The sequence below is a fragment of the Ciona robusta genome, chromosome 3 (genome assembly GCF_009617815.1).
Source record: "Ciona robusta chromosome 3, ASM961781v2".
NCBI lineage: Eukaryota > Metazoa > Chordata > Ascidiacea > Phlebobranchia > Cionidae > Ciona > Ciona robusta.
Genome location: NC_143237.1, coordinates 10,378,672 through 10,400,799, shown reverse-complemented (window position 1 = coordinate 10,400,799; position 22,128 = coordinate 10,378,672). Strand labels below are relative to the sequence as shown.

General features: G+C 37.7%; 4 protein-coding genes across 5 annotated transcripts in view; 1 reads left to right on the top strand and 3 right to left on the bottom strand.

Annotated features, from left to right (window-relative positions):
* Window positions 1–8,610, top strand: part of LOC149739304 (WASH complex subunit 5-like) — a 31,647-nt gene extending 23,037 nt beyond the window's left edge. The window contains exons 24-26 of one of the 2 annotated variants that reach the window (XM_089873949.1): window positions 356–515; window positions 709–796; window positions 1,572–8,610. In XM_089873949.1, the coding sequence (XP_089730075.1) occupies window positions 356–515; window positions 709–796; window positions 1,572–1,628 (305 nt within the window). In that variant the 3' untranslated portion in view covers window positions 1,629–8,610. Of the gene's footprint in view, window positions 1–355; window positions 516–705; window positions 797–1,571 lie in introns of both variants that reach the window. The other variant, XM_089873948.1, reaches the window with a different exon arrangement.
* On the bottom strand, window positions 2,209–9,110 carry LOC149739303 (DNA-directed RNA polymerase III subunit RPC6-like). The gene is made up of 8 exons (XM_089873976.1): window positions 8,970–9,110; window positions 7,586–7,703; window positions 6,246–6,313; window positions 5,533–5,713; window positions 4,732–4,896; window positions 3,927–4,016; window positions 3,035–3,208; window positions 2,209–2,715 (listed from the first exon to the last, which is right to left on the bottom strand). Exons 1-8 carry the CDS (start codon window positions 9,026–9,028, stop codon window positions 2,638–2,640), a joined length of 933 nt encoding a protein of 310 aa, XP_089730102.1. The 5' UTR covers window positions 9,029–9,110; the 3' UTR covers window positions 2,209–2,637.
* Window positions 9,047–12,621, bottom strand: LOC149739302 (mitochondrial proton/calcium exchanger protein-like). Its single transcript, XM_089873953.1, has 2 exons — window positions 10,179–12,621; window positions 9,047–9,912 (listed from the first exon to the last, which is right to left on the bottom strand). Exon 1 carries the CDS (start codon window positions 12,252–12,254, stop codon window positions 10,239–10,241), a length of 2,016 nt encoding a protein of 671 aa, XP_089730079.1. The 5' UTR covers window positions 12,255–12,621; the 3' UTR covers window positions 9,047–9,912; window positions 10,179–10,238.
* A 140-nt stretch (window positions 12,622–12,761) lies between these two features.
* On the bottom strand, window positions 12,762–20,277 carry LOC149739301 (alpha-2A adrenergic receptor-like). The gene is made up of 10 exons (XM_089873704.1): window positions 20,116–20,277; window positions 19,403–19,489; window positions 18,148–18,369; window positions 17,518–17,621; window positions 16,562–16,664; window positions 16,082–16,225; window positions 15,730–15,893; window positions 14,609–14,784; window positions 13,744–14,079; window positions 12,762–13,396 (listed from the first exon to the last, which is right to left on the bottom strand). The coding sequence occupies exons 1-10, from the start codon at window positions 20,275–20,277 to the stop codon at window positions 13,248–13,250; spliced, it is 1,647 nt and encodes a 548-aa protein (XP_089729830.1). The 3' UTR covers window positions 12,762–13,247.
* Window positions 20,278–22,128: the final 1,851 nt, after the last annotated feature.

Sequence of the window (22,128 nt, the reverse complement as noted above, 5' to 3'; positions counted from 1 at the left end):
TTATAACGACTGTCGTTGTCACGCTTTGCGAGGATAAATGAGTTACATACGTGCATGATACACATGTTGTATTAAAACCAACTATACATAATTTATAAATACATTCATAAGATGCATTCAATACAATCACCATGAAGTTACAACCGTGTTATAACAACTGTCATTGGCCAGTAAATAAATTAAGAAAAAACAACCACCAAGTACTTGTGTTATAACGACTGTTGTTGCCCTATATATAAGTAACATTCAATAAAATCTCACAGACACAAGAATAAATAAGTTATGTTCATTTCAACCATTTTAATACAGCAAATACAGCAAATACAGCAACTACAACTAAGTAACTTTCACACAGGTGGATTGGTCTGCAAGAAAGTGAACGACTCGGTCGACGCCCCTCCCTTTATTATCGGGATGCTGACTTTGCTTCAACAATTTCATGCGAACGAAACGCAGAAATTCATAGAAATGTTAGGACAATATCTGCGTTCGTGCATTGCCGCCTCTAGTGGCAGGTGAGACGAGAAAAAATTAAATTTGAAAATAAATGAAAATAATAAATGAAGAGGCAAAATAGTCTATTTAAAAGGAAAAAGCCAAAATGGTTTGCATTTAGAAAGACGATTCTATTAAGCTCTTTTGGCAATTTATTCGTATATAGGCGTATCTATCGCGTTGTAATATAATTACAATGTTGAATTACAGCAGCAACAGAACAAGTGACCTCCCACCTGAAGCAATCAACGTGGCCGCTTTTCTTGAGGATTTTGTGTTTTATGGAAATATTAAACGAAAGGTGAGAAATGATGGCTTGATTATTTGTGTGATAAATATAATATGTAGAAATAACTATTATAGGAGTGTGGTGGCTTCATACATCTTATAAAAATTAGACTCTTACAAATTTATTCTTGATAATGAGTGACATGGATGTTTAGTTTACATTTACGATAACTATTATGTAAATATGGTGACTTCACTCATCTTATACCTGCTTAGAAATAACCAACTGTTGCAAGTTACAACTAATTTCTGATGATAATAATTTGTTTGCGTGCCGGCAAAATGAAAGTTAGTTTGACATTCTATTGTGCGCTGCACGCAGTAAATAACACCAGTATAATGTTTTTAAACACCTTGTGCCACCTTAAATTAGAAACTTAAAACATACTATGTATGTTTCTTTTAAATGTGTTACCCTAAGACACATACCCACATAGACGCAACGTAAAATATGTGTGACTCGCATATTTAACTCAAGCAAGCACAGTGTGTACGAAACAGAACACACGTGTTATAACAACTGTAATTGACCGCCATGCGAGGATGAACAAGCTACATACGTGGTAACTTGTAAGCGGGCAGGTGTATGAAACAGAACACCATTGCCCCACCATGCAAGGATAAATAAGTTACATATGTGGTAATTCATAAGCGGGAATGAGGTTTACAAAACAGAACACCGGTGTTATAACCACTGTCGTTGAGGATAATTAATAACCCCAAAAATGTGAAAACAACTGTCCACGCTGCACAAGGATATATAGCTTACATTCATCCCTGTTACACAGATGGTGGAAGGCCACGTACCAGCTTATATTCTGGACGATTTTCGCCGAGGTTTCTAGAACTATCCATTTATTACATCATAGAGGATCCATTATTACATCATAGAGTTAAACAATGATAAGTTACATCATTCATATATTTATCTCTTTTAATCCTGGGACAAATTTTCCCAAATTTCTATATCTTTGTTGTTATAATATATTATATCTACACCAATATATCAGTAATTATTACATCCTGGGTGTTGGGGTAATGAGCAAACTTTTGATTAAATCTCAGGTCCCATGGCGCGCCTCACTGTAGGACCTCACCCATATAGAATAGAATGTGCATATACAATGTTGGGGTAATGGGCCAACTCTGGCCAAGGTCCCATGGTGTGCCTCACCCATATAGAACATACATTATCATATATTCCAATTTATATTACATGATTCTATACAACCTTGCAATCACATGATCATATACTTGTGGTGGAACGAATCTGTATTCAATTTTTACTGGCTAACAAATTACATAAATTTACAAAATCAAGTAGCAGGAACAGATAGGTATAAACATACTTATGGCAAAGTTAAAAAACAATTATTTTATTTTTTTGTAATTTTCCTCCATTATATTTACTTTATATTCACACTATTTGTTGACGTGCAATAATTTATTAAATTTTCCATCGATTGAAATAAGGTGGCAGTGAAACTGAAACGCGTAAGAAAAGAAATTTAACAGTAAAAGAATTAGCCATCCTCAGTGTTAGATGAGACAAGAGTGAATGTTACAAGTACCAAGCTGGACTTTATATAACACTCACTCTTGTCTCATCTAACACTCAGGATGGTTAAAGTTGATTAACTGAAACTGCACCATCCTCAGTGTTAGATGAGACAAGAGTGAGTGTTATATTATTACTAGGTATTGTGATACTCACTCTTAAACCACTTCCAATTTCAAATGTCCAATCATACAAACAGGAATATTACACCAACAATCATCCCAACTTCTTTATCAACCAAATCTCTTGTAGCTCATTCCAAAGGGAATTCCCCCAACGTGATATAAACTCCCCAATCAGTATTCCATCCACTCATCCATGTACAAACAATTCTCGGGTGATATTTCTCCACCAGGCTGACATTCATTGAACACCTAACAATATATATTTTCATACACATGACATAAGGCTACAGGTATAGTGTGGAGACTTAAATCTGGTATCGGATTTAAATTTCCCAGCGTTAGGGATGTACCGAACCTAAGTCCTAAAAGCTTGGACTCGCGAGCCTTACTGTTCACCTCACATCAACATAATTTCCATGGAAGCTCAACCACGACAATTTGCCTGATACCTGTTTTTTGTTACGATATATAAAAGACATTTTGTTGCATTTTCAAGGGTGCAATATCAAACTGTAGTCTAATTTCTCACTACATTTATTATAAACGCGTATATATTGTTCCCACTTACTGGGCATAGTGAGCAAGGCGTCCTCGCGAAGTCAGTTGTTTCAATGAGAGGTTTCAACGCTTTGAACAATTTCTTACTTTCCCCGTTCGCAACAGGAACCACAGTTTGTTGGACTTTCCCATCGTAGATCAACGTGTTTAATATTGTTTCTATGTCCTCGGGGGATAATGTGACCTGGTACAAATGAAATTGCATTAAAGCATTCCAATGTTGTAAGCATAAGTCTGTTGTAGATATTATGTTTAAAAGATTAAGTGAAACTTTGAGTGGTTAGAAGAAGTTAAATATTATAACTTGGTAAAAAACGCATCATATGAAAAAGCATCAAATAACTGGATCGTTAGTTTATTGTCAGGCTAAAGTGTTTAATAGTTCGAGTACTAAGGGGCCGAAGTGGGAATTTTGATAATGGGCCAACTGTGGCACAAACGTAGGTTCACGCCTTGGTATACGACCTCGCCCATATAGAATAGAATTCGTAGCACTAATGGTAATGTTTAAAGTTATCCCGATAATATATAGGATGTTTTTGTAATACGACATAACAACAATATTTAAGTCAGTTTGAAGGTTACAGCAATTCGAAGTTGACAGTTACAGCAATTCGAAGTTTTCGGCTCAAAGTTGAGCCGAAAACAGTTATAATAAAATAGAATTTGTAGGACTAGTAGTAAAGCTATCCAGATAGTATATAATGTGCCATAACAATAGTATTTAACTTGAGTTGGAAAACAGTTATTATTATAAACTGAGTTTTTTTGTAAATCCATTTTTGATATTTTGTAGTATCATGCACGTTTCATAAATGTGTACCTTTTTAAGGAATGATACTAAGCCGAGTAATTAACAAGCAGCAGTTAAAAGTTGAAAAACATTACAAGTTAGAACTTACTTTACTGATCCCAAGTTTTGATATAAATTCCAAAACTTCCTCAGAAGAAGCAAAACTACTTGCGTTGGTCGCTGTGGGTGAGAGGGTGGTCTGTTGGAATGTTAATGGGTTATGGGTTGGAGAAATTACAAGTAACCACATATGTAACTTTTCGGGTGATAGTTTTATGTATAGTGATAATTTAAACAACTAAATTGTTACCACTGGATTGGAGCAATTGTAAGTTACCACGAACGTATGTAACTTATTTATACTTTCGTGGCGGGCAACGACAGTCGTTATAACACCGGTGATCTGTTACAAACACCTCGTGCCCGCTTACAAGTTACCACACATGTAACTTTGTGGGTGATTGTTTTTCTGTATAGTTATTGATTTGGCTGTGAATTTGTACAATCCATAATCTGTGTAACTTTGTGGGTTTTTTTTAACAACCCATTAGTGACTAACTGGGTTGGAGCAATTGCAGGTAACGGTCTTGCACAAAGACACTTCTAATACTCCCACAGTCCCCAATGGTAGCAGCATCAAGCCTTGAACCTGTAAACTCTGGGCTAGAGGTATGCGGCTAACCATTGGGGTGAACTGCTTTTGCTTTAGCACAAGAAGAGCTACAGGTAATGTAATGTAATAAAAACAGTTTACCACTGGGTTGGAACAATTGCAGTTAAGTGTCTTGCCCAAGGACACTTATTTGCCCACAATGGTAGCAGCGTAAAACCTGGATTCTCTAAATTACTGGGTTATAGTATGGACAAAACTAGAGGAATATAATGTAATAATAAAGTATAACACGACCACTCACTTCCTTCTCTGCGTTTTCGCATTTTTGTTGCAAGAATTTAAAACACTGTTGGTTCAAAACCTCCACAAACTCAGATTCAAAGTCTTGGTCGCTATACCACGCGCCCCCTGTCACCGAACGATCGGGTTGTAGGTTGTACAACATGTAGACCTTGCGTTTAGCAGCCTGGGGTGGGTATGTGTAACGATTAAGGTACGACCATGTTATATCATATGCATAGAAAGTAACACAGTGTAAACAAGTAGGTAGTGGTTGAAGGAAAGGTTTGAGGCTTAAATCGATACAAAAAACACATTGAAAAAGACCGTAGATTTACTGTTGTATTTTAACATATACTGTGCATTTTCTGGGTAAATGTTAAAACAACAACTTGGCCGCATTATTGTAGATAGTAGATATCTGATGCCCAGTTCATCTGGTAATAAATTCCACATCTAATTGTCTGATATAGATTGCCATGATAAACAGTTAGAAAACCTTATCACATTTACTCAATGCTGTTGTAGGCAGCCGTTTATACGTTAAAGGTTTCAATGTATTAAACAGTCAAATACACTCCTAACATAAAAGTATTGTTCACTCATGTCATGTAAGATTCATGCAGTAGCACCTTGGGTGTTGGGGTAAATGGTCAACATAAAACCCAGGACCTCACCCATATAGAGCAGAATGTGCATATACAATGTTGGGGTAATGGGCCAACTCTGGTCTAAATCCCAGGTCCCATGGCGTGCCTCAACATAGGACTTCACCCATATAGAAAACTTCTCACATAATCCAAGGTAAATGTCGCTCACTCACCGCAACTGACTTGACAGCTTTAATAATCTTCTTACTTTCCAGGTTCTTCAGTATCTTGTTTACCTCAGTGAGCATGAGGTTGCATTTATACCTTATCTCACGTGTCCAGATACCTTTGTTCCCCGCGCTCTCAATTATCTGGTACACCAACTTCTCCTGGTTGTCTACACCGCTAATCGATCTACATACGTTGGGTGTAAGTTATTTTAATGTGTTATCTGTTTGTACTTTGTGTCTTATAAGCATCCAGTTTAGAGACACTTGATAATGAAGTTTCTATTCTATAAACTATATTACCCCGACACCCAGGGTGCTACCATCTAGACCCCACCGAGGCAGTTTATAGACACTCAATAATAGAGATTCCATTCTATAAGGGTGAGGTCTTCAGTGAGGCACACCTGAGACCTGGGATGTAGGTCTATTACCCCAACACCCAGGGTGCTACCATCTAGACCGCACCGAGGCAGTTTATGGCCACCTAATAATAGATATTCCATTCTATGAGGCACACCTGAAACCTGGAATGTAGGTCTATTACCTCAACACCCAGAGTATAATACAGTTATATGGTACTGTGGGGTAAGATGGGACACCTTCAGCACATGAATGAAAAGGTGTCCCATCATTCCTTACACTACTATATTATATAGGAGTAAGGTTTCTAGTCAGACACACCAACACCATAACCCATACAATACATTTACACTTACCCAACTGCTGAAGGAGTTTTGATTCTATATATCAACCCAGACGAGCCTTTAAGTAACTCCAGTTTACCCTGTATGGAATTTCAATGTAGAAGTTATCACCCACAAAGTAACATACATTTTAACTCGTACGCTGGCACGAGGTGTTAAACCCATGTGATAACGATTGTCGTTTTCTGGCCACGCGAGGATAAAGTAAGTTACATTCATATATTATTGCTATTATAAGCGCCAAACATGAGGTGGCAGGCCCTGGCCAACCTTGGAACTTTCTGCATAAATCAAAGTGGGTTCGTGGTGTGTTTGTTGGTATCATAGGCACCAAACCTGGGGTGGCAGGGTGGGCAGGCCTACTCTAAAATTTTGAATACACTTAAATCAGTAAACATTACAACCAATAAGTTAGATTTATATCATCTGATTGTGTCTTACTATTCCTGCTTTTCCTGCATTTTACATGAATTGATTAAATGAGTTAATGAGTGTTAAGTTACAGACTGGTAAATGGAAAAATTCAATCAAACTTTAGTGAAAAATATATTTATGTCTACTATTCCTGCCTCCCATGCATTTGAGGTAGTTTGGTGACCATGGTTAAGTGAGATAGCTAAGCGCTTAGTGACAGAATGAGAATTTACCAGAAGAAATCAAGCAGATTTCAGTGACACTTACATCTCTGGTAATGATAAGCGCCAAACTTATTAAAATGCACCAAGGATAGTTGAACACACTATAAATAAATTTGACTTATTGGTTTATTATACAGATTATTGCAACAATTGCAATTCCAGGGTTGGCCCGCCTACCCTACCACCCCTGGTTTGGCGCCTACGTTGGTAGTTTGTTTATGAATACTTCATGGAAACTTTAGCCACAACAAATTTCACAGGAAATTGCTTGTTTATCAATTTCTCGCTTCAGAACGTAAACAATGACAACAAACAAGTACATTTGTGTCAGACAATGTTATGTGTGCTGCCATAATAATATTGAATTGTATACCAGTATAAGCTGTACATATATAGTAGGGTAAGGGAAGGCATGACACCTTTAGCACATAATATTAAAATATTATGATTGTGTTTTAAACAATAAACGGTCTGTGGGAGTCGTAAGGATACGTTTTTTTGTTTACAATCAAATGGGACGCAAAAATAGAATAAAAGAGTGTCCCATCTTCCCCCACCCTATTATATACATTATAATGAAGGCCACACGGTATTATAATCAATCGATACTTTATAAAAAAAATTGTTTAATTAACAATTCACATTTTCTATTATTACAGAACAATCAATACTGTTTCGTCACTTGTTATTCAACTATGACAAAACAATCCCTACCATTGTAAGGAGTCGATTGATTGCGGTGACGCGCTGCTTGACGTCATACCCCGCCAGAGCACTTTCAAGTGACTTGTCACTGATTCCTTTAGGGTTGTCATTGCAAAGAGCCAAAATCCTGGGATCAATGAATGTAACTTATTTAACTCAGAACATATAATGGGTGTTCTCACTGTTCTGTTCCATACACCTCATGCTTACTTACAAGTTACTACGTATGTTACTTTGTGGGAGATTGTTTTGTGTTTTTTATCAGGATGAAGCCAGAATTTAAACACATTGCCCAAAAATTGACATTTTCTATTTTGTAAACAGCAAGCATTTTAAAATCATGCACACTAAGGAACCTGGGATTTAGACCAGAGTTAGCCCATTACCCCAACATTGTATATGCACATTCTATTCTATATGGGTGAGGTCCAACAGTGAGGCATGGCCATGGGACCTGGGGTTTAGGCCAGAGTTGGCCCATTACCCCAACATTGTATATGCACATTCTATTCTATATGGGTGAGGTCCTACAGTGAGGCATGCCATGGGACCTGGGATTTAGACCAGAGTTGGCCCATTACCCCAACATTGTATATGCACATTCTATTCTATATGGGTGAGGTCCAACAGTGAGGCATGGCCATGGGACCTGGGGTTTAGACCAGAGTTGGCCCATTACCCCAACATTGTATATGCACATTCCGGCGCCGTGGCGTAGTGGTTAGCGCGCCTGCCTGTAACCATTAGGTAATGGGTTCAAGGCTCGTCGCTGCTACCATTGTGGGCGTATGTGTCCTTGGGCAAGACACTTAACGACAATTGCTTCAACCCAGTGGTCTCTAATGGGTTGTCCAAATTATCAGCCATACATAAAAAAAAATGAAAAAATCCAAAAAAAAAATAATAATCACCCACAAAGTAACCACATGGCAACTCGTAAGCTGGCACGAGGTGTTAAACCCTTGTTATAACGACTGTCGTTTTCCGGCCACGCGAGGATAAAGTAAGTTACATTCATTCATTCATTCATTCATTCATTCACATTCTATTCTATATGGGTGAGGTCCAACAGTGAGGCATGGCCATGGGACTTGGGGTTTAGACCAGAGTTGGCCCATTACCCCAACATTGTATATGCACATTCTATTCTATATGGGTGAGATCCTACAGTGAGGCATGCTCTGGGACTTGGACCACAGTTGGCTCATTACCCCAACATTGTATATGCACATTCTATTCTATATGGGTGAGGTCCTACAGTGAGGCACGCTATGGGACCTGGGACTTGGACCACAGTTGGCCCATTACCCCAACAATCTTCACCAAATATAAAACAACACATATAGTGTGTTCTTATACACAAGACACAAAAGTATAGGCTGATGTCACTTACTCTGTTTCTAAAGTCAAAGGAATTGTTGCTTCTTGTTTCACTTCGACATCTGTTTGCATTTTAATGATTCTATCTCGTCTAGAATTATTTAAACCATGTATTAGTTATTTTGCAACAACAACAATCATAGACAATATAAAGCAAGACAAATGCTGACATTCACAATAATCGCTGTAGCAGCGTCACTATCCATTACAACACAGTGCGTATCAGTTTTTGACTATAAGAATTTTTTGAAAGAAATAATTTAACAAAAAAATTTTTGTAGGGAAAATTTTTAACCGAAAAAATTAATCAACCGAAAAGTTTTAAATTAACTGAAAAATTTATTATCGGGTTTACAGCCAAAGTTTCAGAGGAAATATATTATTTCCGAACATAAATTAAGTTTTATCTAAACACTCAAACTAATTGCATCAACATAATTAGAATTTCTCGTTTCACAGTTCAACATGCTTGCAACTTAGAAATAATAAAGTGAAATTACATAAAGAATTTTAGTCCAAATCATTAATACAGTACAATAGAAAAAAGAATCTGTGTTCAATATATTATTATTATTTTTTAACAAGTTTTTTTTATTATTTTTTTAACAAATTTTATTTTTTAAATAAGAGGGTAGGCAAACACTGGGCTGCAGGTCAGTGCCGAGGCATCGCACATAAAGCCGTGGTACCGCACGTGAAGCCGTGGCACCGCACGTGAAGCCGTGGCACCATACCAGTCTCCGGGATCGCGGCACAGTGCCATGGTGACATGGAAATGCTGACAAATATTTTTGGTCCAATTTTCATACTGGTTTGCCAACAATTATAAACTTTATAGAATTTGTATAATAGTGTACTTGTTGAATATCAACAATTTAAATTGATTGCATTTCATTCTTCAGTACAAAGACAGAGGAATTACCCTTTATATAAAAACACAACCATAGGCGCCAAACCTGGGGTGGCAGGGTGGACAGAAGAAACCCAATTTTCCAATAAGGATATTTAACAATACAACTAAAATTTTGTCGTGTGTCTAATTGTCTTCCTTGCTACGCTATAAGCACCAAACTTTTTAATGTAGAAACAGCATTTTTAAATTAAATTAGACGTATTGCTATCAAAGCCTAACATATTGGTTGTAATGTTGACTCACTTACTGATTAATGCAGTGCAAAAATCAAGGGTAGGCCTGCCCACCCTGCCACCCCAGGTGTGGCGCCTGTAAATATTACGCATGCGACAATTTCCTAGAAAACACTTTGTGTGAAAAGGTAAGGAACTACTGCTGTATCTTATCAGGTGTTTCAGTTTGTTTTTCCAACAACTTTACAATCTCTTCAAGCTGGTGGTGCGTTACTTCAACGTTTTCCTCGTTCAAAACTTTAATAATATTTCCCGCTTCTTCAATATTTATCTTCCCATCTTTATCTGTGTCCAAGGTATCGAAGATCCTGCAAAGTTTCTCCTCTGGGATGACTTGAAGAGCATGCACGGCTTGCATCATCTCCCCAACATCCACGGATCGCTCCTCATCAATAACCTCTTTATCTTCTTTCTCCAAATCCACCACGATCTGCTCCATCCTTCCAATCAACTTGCCGATCCTCTTTTGGATGCGGGCTCCTGCTTTTGTGTCTTTAGAGATCAGTCCATCTTCCTCATCTTTAACCTCTGATCTCAGAGTATTCACATCATCCTGATACTCCACAACATCTTCCACTAAATCCTTGAGATCGCTCTTCGCTGCATCCAAGATCTTATCCTTCTTCACTTGCTTTGTGATCACTTCCTCCAAGACATCAATCTCCTCCAATGTGATTTTATTATCCTCACAAACCACCTTAGCTTTATCCACCAACACAGGACCTTCACTCATCGTCTCTTCAACCACTTCGGTCACTGGAACTTTTTCAACCTCCGGAATTTTCTCCTCCACTTCAACTTTTGTCGCCGTTTCTTCTTCTTTTTTCGAAGTTTCTTCTTCAATTGTTGTATTTTCAAGTTGTGCTGCCTTGTACCGCGTAGTATTATCAACTCTCTCCAAGTTTAACTCTCCAGCTTTAACTTCCACTTTACCGGCCACATCTTCCGGCAGTGTTGAAATCGCTGCCTTTACTCGAGTTTCCACAGGTACATGGTCAGGCATATAAAGAACTCGACTTAATAACAATAATGAGCTTGGAACATTATGGTTGATATGAAGATCTATCCATTCAGCTAACTGCTGCTCCATCTTAGCACGAGAATACCCCAAAGCTCGCATCCCACGAGCTTGACATGCGGCCATCAACTCAGCTGTTGTCAAACTTTCAATTTTTTCTTCCTGAATCATTTTGTCGTCAGAATGCAGGCGGTTTAATTTCATTTGGAGAAGAAAGCGTAGGAGTTCGTTGTTTCCCACAGCTGGAACTTGAATGAGTCGACATAATGCGATCAATTGTTGCCGCGTCATGCTATCTAAGGTCAACTGATCTTCGAATAACTTTGCGTGTTTTAATATTTCCTCGTTGGTAGGTTCTTCATCAGAATTGCGGATTTTTTGGAAGAAATTCACGAAATCTTGAGCTGCCTGATTTTTCTTCGCAGAGTTTTTTGATCTGATCGCAATATCCTCTACTGTATCTTGGAGAAACTTTGACATTTCGAGTTTTACTGTTAGTTCTTTTTTAAGCCGTTTTTCCTTGATGGAAGAGCTTTCAAAAGTGGAAGGTAACATGTTTGGAAAGAGCTTCACAACAACTGGCAGTGCCAGCTCTGCAAATGGGATTATAATAAACACAGAAAAAGGAGCCAAGCGGAAAATATCTGCTACAGCTCGACGGAACTGGTTTCTTTCTCTTCGCTGCAAAACCCCCCCGTTTAATATTTTCCACAAACTTTTCGACGCGATTTTAATATCGAGTCCAAGGAGACGAAACCCGTGATAATAATGTTTCACTTCCGCCACAAATCGTTGCCATAGTGACTTCTTAGCAACATCCAATGTTTGTTCTTGCCCGACTTTAGTATCTTTTGCAGTACCTTTTACAACTGTTTCACTTTGCAAAGCAGTTTTCTGTTTCTTTTTCTCCTTCAAAGAGTTCTCAACTTTAGACTTATCAAAATTTACACTGCAGGTGTGTAGGAGTCTGTGTTCGTTTACGCCATTTGTATGAAATGGTGATGAAAAAGGCGCCTGTAGTCGCAGTATGGTCCCATTATTTGTTAACGTTCGTTGGTTATAATATCGTGCATAGTGAAGCAGATAGTGATATCTTGAATAAGACCTACAGCAGTTGAAAGTATGCAGCATCATTTCAACCTTATTTATTTAATTCTAAACAAAGTTAGATGCTGTTTTATAAGCAAGAGCAATAATTATACACACAAAATTTACACTAAAGCATATAAGCGTAATAGTAATTGCCACCTAATTTTAAAAACAAGGGATTTTACCCTGCTGTTAGGTGTCTATACAAAAAGCAGAGCCAAAGTATATTGCATTCACCACATTAATCAATGAGGTTCCATGGTTCCCTATGTTTAACCAAGAGTGTAAACTGTATTTTAACAATGCCACCCCAGAATTTGAAATACAAACAAGACGACTGTGTGCCAAAGAATTAATAATATCCAAGTTTTGATATAAAACACATTTTAACGTCCAATAGCGAAATCGCGTGCAATAGGTAAACATTTCTTTATGACATCATAATCAAAGTACATAAGTTGTGTAGTTCCTATCTAAATGGCCCCGTACATTATTTGGGACCATATTTGTAACAAATACAAATTTGCGCTGTTGAGCGGTACAAAAGTAAAGCTGTGTGTTTGTTTTTATTCTTTAAATACGATAACAAAAAGAAGAATACAGTCGATAAAACGGACTAAAAATATATACACGAACTATATCATTTCAAAAAGGCGTATTTTTTTAATTTTTTTATAACATACAAATCTTTGCGCATGGATAGTGTTGGGGGGCAGCAACAGTTCAACGGTCGTGCCCATCTCAACATAACGACTCCAGTTTATTAGACGAACAAACAAGCGGCATCAGGCTGGGGACAAACGTGAGGACAGCAAGAGTGTAAGAAAGCTCCTACTGCCCTTCTAACACAGAAAAATAGGAGGGCTTTTATGGCACGAAACTTGTGCGCGAATAGCAAACACGGAAGAGATAATTGACACCAAAGAGTTGGCCCAATACTCAATTATATTCATTAAGAGTAAAGTCCTACAGCGAGGCATGCCTGGAGACCTGGAATTTTGGCAAGAGTTGGTCATTTTTTACCAGAGTTACTTTTGTTTATTGAGTTTCTTCTTTCTCGAAGTAATCCATTGTTGTTTTCGTACAAGAGGAGGTTCTTTCTGTTGATCCCGGCACTCGCATAAGGTCAGAGTTCTGTGACTTTACGTCACTCTCCTCGTCGATTGTGGACATGCGGCCGATTTGAACTTCAATATAAAGATATAATACCTTTAATTAAGTAACGTGCCCAACAATTAATGAAGTAAAACTATTACAATCAACCCCAAAGTTCCGCGCTTAATGACTCATAAATGATAATTGTTTATCGTCCCTTAAGAGCAACTGCCAACTCAGCCTACCCTCATTTGTTGTCTAATGTCTGCCATGCCATACATTGTAAAGAAAACTCAAAACACAATCAACCACAAAGTTATGCATATTTGGTAACTCGTATACGTGCACGAGGTGTATGAAACAGAACACCCTTGTTGTATTTCCACCACACGCAGAGTTGCACCAGTTACGTTCACTCATTCACGAAGTTTCCCCTTACTAGTGCTTGTAACTCCAGAGAAATCCGTTTCACTCGTTTTGAGAACCCAACATACTGCAGGAGCGGAGTTTTCAACAGAAAACGGATCGACAACTATCTCATCGACTGCTACGTCTTGCTTAATGTACTGAAAAGATTTTCGTTTGTTCGTTCCGTTCTTGGTGTTTACAAACTGAACGGATGGGCAGATTGTAGATTCGTTTATTACTTTGGTGAAATTTGCTGGTAGGCTGGCCTGTCGGGACAAATGAAACGAAGTTTTCTTTTCTGTGTGAACGACTTTGGCGGGGGGCGGTATTTCGTTTTCTTGTTCCATCTCATCAGAGTCACCGGAATCTATAAAGTAAAGGCAACAACCTCAGCTGGAGCACACCGGGTTGCGAACGACAGTCGTTATAACAGGGGTGTTCACCTCTGTACACCTCTGTTCCGGGCAACGACAGTCGTTATAACACGGGTGTTCGGTTTCTCACACCTCGTGCCCGCTTACGATTTCTGTAACTTAGTATAGGTGATTAACTAAAACTGATAACTTTTTAGCATAGCACAAAAAACATTCACCCTTGAAGTTGTAAGCGGGCACGAGGTGTATGAAACAGAACACCCGTGTTATAACAACTGTCGTTGCCCGAAACAGAAAATTAAAAATCCACATTATTTATTATTTATACAGTATAGGGTTGGGTAAGATTTATACACCTTTGACACATAATATCTAAATATCCTGATCGTGTTTTAAACAATTAACAACGGTCTATGTTAGTCATGAGGGTACGGTTTTATAATAAAACGAGAAAATGGAATGAAAAGGTGTCCCATCTTCCCGCACCCTACTACATATTCTTCATAGCATTGCCAACTATACCTTCATCATTTTCAATGCGTTCATTGACAGCTCCGTTCTCCTTATTTTGTATTCTCACAACTTTCACTTGGTGTGAGTTGCCCTCGCATCGGAGTATTTTCTTAAAAGCTTTTCTTAGTTTCGTGTTGTTCAGGTTGTAAATAAAAGGGTTAAACGCGCTGTTGCAGTAAGCAAACCTGTTATGAAGATATAATATTATGAGACACTTTATAGTAACTAAAAACTGTCGTATTATTGATATTGGTCCATTTAAGGATATATAGTAGGGTGGAGAAAGGCGACAGAGCCTCGTCTTAAATGATAATTACCAACCACAACCCAGCCGCTAGCCTGATTGGGACGCTTTCCGTGTTCGGCGCAAAGTTTTAAGCGCATTGTTGCGTAGTTTTGGTTAGACTGTTACTGTGCAGATTGTGTCAGTGAGAATGACTTCTTGTGTGCGAAGGATATTTGCCAAGATAAAAAATGTAAGTACATACTGTAGTTTTATATTATATAATCTGCATAGTCCCGTTGTATGTTTATAGCTTCTATATTCATACGTGTGAGGTCTTATAGCAGACAGACGTGAAACTGCTAAGATTCAGGGCAGAGTTTAGAATAGTAGAAAAAAGCTTAATAGTAGAAAACTAGTATATGCGTTTTATTTATAACATAATTGTTATTTATAACTTAGAGTACGAGAGTAAACATAAAATTTATCATCACATTTTTATCCGAAAGCAACTTGTTTGTTAATAAAAATAAAAATTTAGTTTTAAATTTCCCGCCACTGTCTTGTTTTGTTCGTTTTATTTGCTGTTTGTGACGTCATGGAGCCGTAAACACAAAATGTATTTGATAATTATTATTCGCTTAAGGTTTTTTTTCTGGCATAAAATAATAAAATTGCATTTAGGTAAGTATAGCTTGATAATATTAACGGGTTGTCAAAATTCTTTGCTGTACATAAAACATCCCCAAAAAATAATCACCCACAAAGTATAACATACATGGTAACTCGTAACCTAACATGAGGTGTATCAACACCCGTGTTATAACCACTGTCGTTTTCCGGCCACGCGAAAATAGAGTAAGTTTATATCATTTATTCAATACATATTATTACGTCATAAACCCACCATTCTAGAAACTTGAACACAGGGCCAGGCACACAGCACGTCGGGCAAAGTGTTTGGGTGACGTAGGTTTGAAAGAAAGGAAGCCAACACACAACAAACGCTCCAAGAATAATTCCAATCATTAAGTTCAGACGTTTCTGTCTTCGCATTGCGATTGAAATAAACTGCGTGAAAAGCGTATATTACATAACTCGACAGTGAGCATGTGGTGTATGAATACACTTTGTGTATCTGGTGTATAAGAAGACACCCACGTTATAACTTCTTATTGAAACAGTTAATTTAAAATAACGCCGTATAATACGACAGCGGGTAGTTCATTGTACAAACAAGTTAATACAGAATAGCTTACGTTTCCGCTTCTGGCTTGCTTGTACAAAACATACGTTATCTTGCCATAAGTTATCAACATAATAAACAGAGGAACGTAGAATGAACCAGATACGGAAAACAATATGTACCAAGTCTCGGTAGAATGATGGCACTCGTCTTCTGCCTGCGTGGCATAACGGTTTATAAGATAAATAGCATGAGATCCATGAATACATCGCGTGTGTCTTGTGTATAGGAAGACACATATGCCATAACTCGACAGTGAGCATGAGGTGTAAGAATACACCATGTGTGTCTGGTGTATAAGAAGGCACCCATGTTATAACTTGACAGTGAGCATGAGGTGTATAAATACACCATGTGTGTCTGGTGTATAAGGAGACACCCATGTTATAACTTGATAGTGAGCATGAGGTGTAAGAATACACCATGTGTGTCTGGTGTATAAGAAGGCACCCATGTTATAACTTGACAGTGACCATCAGGTTAACATACTTACCATGACCGCGGTTGAATATATAAATGCAGGTCCACAAACAACCGCAGACCAAACCCACGCAAAAATAACCAAAACGATTGCTCTCTGGGTTCGTTTAGACGTCCTGTCATAAAAACATTTATATAGTAATATAGGGGAAGATGGGACACATTTTCATTCTGTTATTTTATCTTATTTGGTGGTAAACTAAGAACATTCAAAGAATTATAATACCCTATCTTCACGACTCGCATAGATCGTTGTTAATTTTTAAAACACAATCAGAATATTTGGATATTATGTGCTAAAAGTGTCCCCTCTATTTTACTATATACCTGAAAAGTTCGACCAGCTGTTTTACAATGCCCATTTACATATCTTGTTCACGAACCATCACACGTGCCTATTCATTACAGTTGTGCTCTCTTGTTGACACGTTATAATTATTTTCAGTTAATTATTTGTTTTACGTAAGCAAGCAATTAACACCGGCTGCATTGCGTCTGAATGTATTGAGCGATTGACCTTTCATGACTTTCTGCCGCCTTATGACGTCAAAGACGTGTAGCAGGTGCAATAATCGATGTAGTATTGCATGTGGCTAATGGTAAGCCATAGCGCTTGCCTCCGTCTACCTGACATGTTAAAGGTTTGAAACAAAACACACATGCTATGCTGACTGCGCTGCCACGTCACGCGAAGATGAATTTGTTGCGCAACATAGGCAAAGGTGTTATAAGCCCTGTTGTTCCTATACCGTAAGATAAGAAGTTTAAATCAAACATAGTCGGGTAATGGGGTAAGATGGTGCTCTATTCTCTTTTCTCGTCACATTTAGCAGTAAACACACAAAATTTAAAGAAGTCTAAAACCGCATCCTCACGTCTTTAAAGGAACGTTGTTCAAACACACTTAAAGAGACATTATGTACTTACGGAACCCATCTTACACCACAGTACTATATAACTTGTACGAACCTGTATTTTATCCCATGCGTTGTAGCCCAGTATCGATTGATGCTTATAATGCAAAGGTTCCATATGCTTGCCGTGCATAAAAAAATATCAATAGCAAGGTATACCTGCAAAGTTAGCAATATTATTGGGTAGCTTTCCAAAATATATAGTAGGGTGGGGAGAGATGGGACACCTGTTCATTCTATTTTCTTGTCTAATTTGGTGATAAACAAAGAAAATTCAAAAAATTATAAAACCGTATCCTTACAACTTCCATAGACCGTTTTTTAATTGTTTAAAACACGATCAGGATATTTGGATATTGTGTGCTAAAGTCCCATCTTCCCCCAGAGTACTATAATGTAAAGTTTTTGGGGCACGTATCAGTTATTTAGCAGGTAGGTAATTATAGCGCTTTTTGTTAACTCGTAAGTAAGACCGAGGTGCATGTAAAAGAACATCCGTTGTAATATTGTTTATGCGGTACAGCGGCTAGCGGCTGCCTCAAACCATTAGGCTATACAGGTTTGAGGTACATGAAACAAAACACCCATGTTATAACTATACTGTCGTTGCTGCTAGGCGAGGATGAAAATTTATCTATTCATTTTAAAATAAACGCAGAGACATTACCATATAACAAATCCCTACCTTGCAAAAAAAACGTCCTATCGGCCAGTGTTGCACAAGCTCCCGCATTAAACTGAATGGCAACACTAAAATACCGAGCAAGAGGTCTGACATTGCCAATGACGCGAGAAAAATATTTTGTGTTGTCCTCAGCTTTTTAAATTTCACGATAGAAGCCACCATGGTCGCATTGCCACCAACGATCGTTACTATGAGGAGTGAAACTGCCACAAATACGATCACCTGGAATATTCAAAGGAACAATAACTTTTTTTGTCTCATCGATTTTGGTAGAGAAGATTTAAAAATATTTGTAACAAAACAGAACCCCCGTGTAATAGCGACTGTCGTTGCCCCGCCATGTGAGGATAAATACTTTACGTAAGCGATAACTCGTAAGCAGCAGGCACGAGGTGTATAAAACAGAACACCCGTGTTATAACGACTGTCGTTGCTCCCCATGCGAGGTAAAATAAGTTACATCATCCATTCAAACCGTACAAGTTACATGGTGCGCTGATAAATTATTAATGTTCTTCTGATTAACAATTGATTTTGCATGTTAAGAATCGATTTATTTAATTTGATAGAAATTGCGTGTAATATTTCGTGTTTTGAAATTGGGCGGCGGCGCACTAATCATAAAATGATTGACTTGGATCACGGCCAAGAAGAAAAGTTGTTTTGGTTAATATAGTATAGGAAATATGGGCTTTCGCAACAAAGCATAATATAACTTTTTTTGTCAAGACGAGGTTTTACATATTTTATTTATGCTTTCACGCAAACACCACGACGCGGATAAAATGCAATAAATTAAATTGGCCATCATGTAGAGTGCGCTAAAAACCAGCCGCCGGTAACCGCAGCTACCTGATCATAAGTGCCTATACTGCCTGTGAGGCAACCAAAGTCATAGAAAACCAAGTAGACCAACCCATTGTTACGTAAAGGGGAAAATTGAACACTAACTTGTGTCGAAAATAACACAGTAGGTATATTACTGTGGGGGAAGGCGGGACACATTTAGCACATAATATCCAAATGTTCTGATCCTGTTTTTAACAATTAACAACGGTCTATGGAAGTCGTGAGAACACGATTTGATAACTATTTGAATAATCTTTGTTTACTACCAAATTCGACAAAAGAATGAAATGAAGAGGTGTCCCATCTTCCCCTACCCTACTATATATAGGGGAAATGCATACTACTTTTCGAAAAATTAAAAGATTGATACACCTTGTGCCCAAATAATGGGTACGGCTTCCCTCACCTGTCGTATTGCTTCCTCTCTCTCATTCGGGGGTTCCCCTAGTTCATATTCCGAAGAGCACGAAGCATTGATAATCGTAGGAAAAGTCTGAAATATCAACATATTAATACATAGGAGATACTTGTGTAATATTCTATATGGGTGGGGTCCTTGTTCGAGGTCCTGGAAAAAAGTCTCCCATTCAAACACAATAAAGAAACTACAAATCTATCCTCACGACCCCAAAGTGCGATGTTTGAAATTAGGAAATACGGCTATTGGTGTATATCCAGCTAACCCACTGTATAATCTAGAGCATGGACCATGTTTACCTCAAGCATTAATGGTCTACACGATTCAAAACAAGCGGGAAAAAGACTCTTGGGAATAATTAAGCAAGTTACGGCTAAACATTGATTTTGTTTTTAATTTACTTAGAAGAGTTTGGCAGGACTGTGTATTTTCCCATACGTATTAAAAAAAATACGGTTTGCATAAGATGAAATATCAGCTTAGATATAACTATGCCGGTATTAACGTATAATATTAGGACATGAAAGTTCGGTGGGGTGAGATGGTACATGTTTTCAATCTTTTTTTCTTGCTCTGTTTCGTAATAAACAAAAGACATTTACAGAATTATATAACTATATATCCCCACGACTTTAAAATAGCGTTGTTAATTGCTTAAAATACAGTTAGGAAATACGGGTTTGGTGCTAACAATATCCCACCTGACCCACTGTACTGTATAATACAGGCTGTGTTTTATACGATATAACTTTAAAGTCTCCGCTAACTGACTTGTCTTTTAGCTCCGAAAGCTCTGGTTCGAAACATAATATGCAGTAGAAGAATTCGTATAAATATCTCACCGTGGTAAACACCGCACTCATGGCTCCAGCTTGATGGTTTGATCCGAACGCTGCGTGTGTTGGACCTTATTATACCATTGCACCTGCTGCCCAATCAATAGTTAATAAAAACTGAAAAAATGGACATAATTCTTTCGATCATGTACGCATGCGGGACAAAAGAATGGATTAACTGAAAAGCTATAATAATTTCGTTAAAGGTATGGTAAGGCAGACTGAACTATCTGCTGTGTTATATCTGATGCTAATGGGGTCATATTAAAAATTTAATGAAATTAGTTCAATTTAAATAGGTCCGCTAGGAGAAACGTAATTTTGTTGGTGCTTGTTTACCTGTTAAGCTGATGGTTTGTAATCAAAAAAGTGACCACTGGGTTGGAGCAAGAACACACCAGTTACAACGTCGTGCTGCCCAAGAACAAACACGCTTATAACTTATGGGCTATCTATAGATTAAATCGGACTAGACTAGAGGCTAGACGCGCTATAACCTTTGTTCTTTAACCTTTTGAGCTGGAAAAATGTACAATAACAACAGGTCAAAGAAAAAGGGATTAAAGGAAACTTCTTGCCTAATTAGAAGCTTTAATGATTAATCCGACCCGTCTTACTCACCATTGAACTCAATCGACCGGTGGCGACGTCATCATAGTATCAATGTTAACCAATTAATATGTTTGATGTAAAACGTCCATATGTCAAAACCAATGTTAATTGCACATGCAGCAGCATCTATCATCAAAAGAAATTCATTTTAATATATAAGACTGTGGGGTAAAATGGAACACCTTTAGCACATAATATATAAATATTCTGATCGTGTTTTTAACAATTAGCAACGGTCTGTGGGAGTCGTGGGGATGCGGTTTTATTATTCTTTGAATGTTATTAGTTTATTACCTAATGAGATGAGAAAACAGAATGAAAAGGTGTCCCATGTTCCCCCACCCCACTGCATTTTAGGTTTGATTTAGGACGGCTTTTGCGGTTAGCGCCCACGCTTCCTATGTAATTGATTTTCTCCAGCAGTTTTCCAATATGCTGGGCAGTTGCGCGTTTTACTCTTTTTATTTTTCTGTACAATGCAGAGCCATAGAAATACCGAGTAGTCCAACCCATTGTTACGTAAAAGACAAATTGAACGCCATCTTGTTTCCAAAATAACACACAGTAGGTATAAGGAAAATGCATGTTTTTCGGTAATTTGATGGGAAACTTGGACTTAAAAATAAATTTAAAGGTTGGAAAGTCTAAAAAATATGCGTAATTTGTTTTCTGTATCGAAAAAAGTCGAAAACGAGATTTAGAAGCGGTGAATTTGTAACATTTTAGTCATTTAATATACATGGAGCTATACAGAGAAAACGGAAAAATTTTTCCGCTAGGAGGCGATGACAAATTCGTTTCTCTATTTTATGGGGAGCAGTTAGTTTCACGGTTTATACACATAAGATATAAACCCCTAACCCCTAACACTAACCCCTAACCCCTAACCCCTAACCCCTAACCCCTAACCCCTAACCCCTAACTCCTAACCCCAAACTCGTCAAACAAAAAAAACTTGAAAAAAAATATAAAAAAAAGTATTCCACTGTGCGGGACTCGAACCCGGTAAAAATGAAACAAAGAGAGTTTACGACCGCACGCAAACCGCTACACCACAAACTCGACGACAGTAAACACAACGAAAGAGCGTATATAACCGACCTAATGTGGAAAATATGTTCTTACTAGTATTTTATGTATTTAGAAAGCTATTTTTATTATTTAATTAATTTGTTTTACACTTATTAACACTTTGTAGTGCTGTTTTGTTCGTTTTTCCGTATTTTTTAATTTAAATAATTACCGCCTCTAGCGGAAAAAATTTTC

Bases quoted from the DNA above. Each gene is read 5' to 3' on its own strand.
- LOC149739303 (XM_089873976.1), bottom strand. From the start codon at position 9,028: ATGCAAACAGATGTCGAAGTGAAACAAGAAGCAACAATTCCTTTGACT. The intron at 4,017-4,731 runs GTGAGTGGTCGT...ACATTCCAACAG, and splicing joins GCGAAAACGCAGAGAAGGAA to ACCACCCTCTCACCCACAGC. The intron at 3,209-3,926 runs GTAAGTTCTAAC...CATTTGTACCAG, and splicing joins CAAAACTTGGGATCAGTAAA to GTCACATTATCCCCCGAGGA.
- LOC149739302 (XM_089873953.1), bottom strand. From the start codon at position 12,254: ATGATGCTGCATACTTTCAACTGCTGTAGGTCTTATTCAAGATATCAC.
- LOC149739301 (XM_089873704.1), bottom strand. From the start codon at position 20,277: ATGAGTGCGGTGTTTACCACGGTGAGATATTTATACGAATTCTTCTAC. The intron at 17,622-18,147 runs GTAGGGATTTGT...CTAACTTTGCAG, and splicing joins TAGGACGTTTTTTTTGCAAG to GTATACCTTGCTATTGATAT. The intron at 16,665-17,517 runs GTTCGTACAAGT...TTTTTATGACAG, and splicing joins ACGCATGGGATAAAATACAG to GACGTCTAAACGAACCCAGA.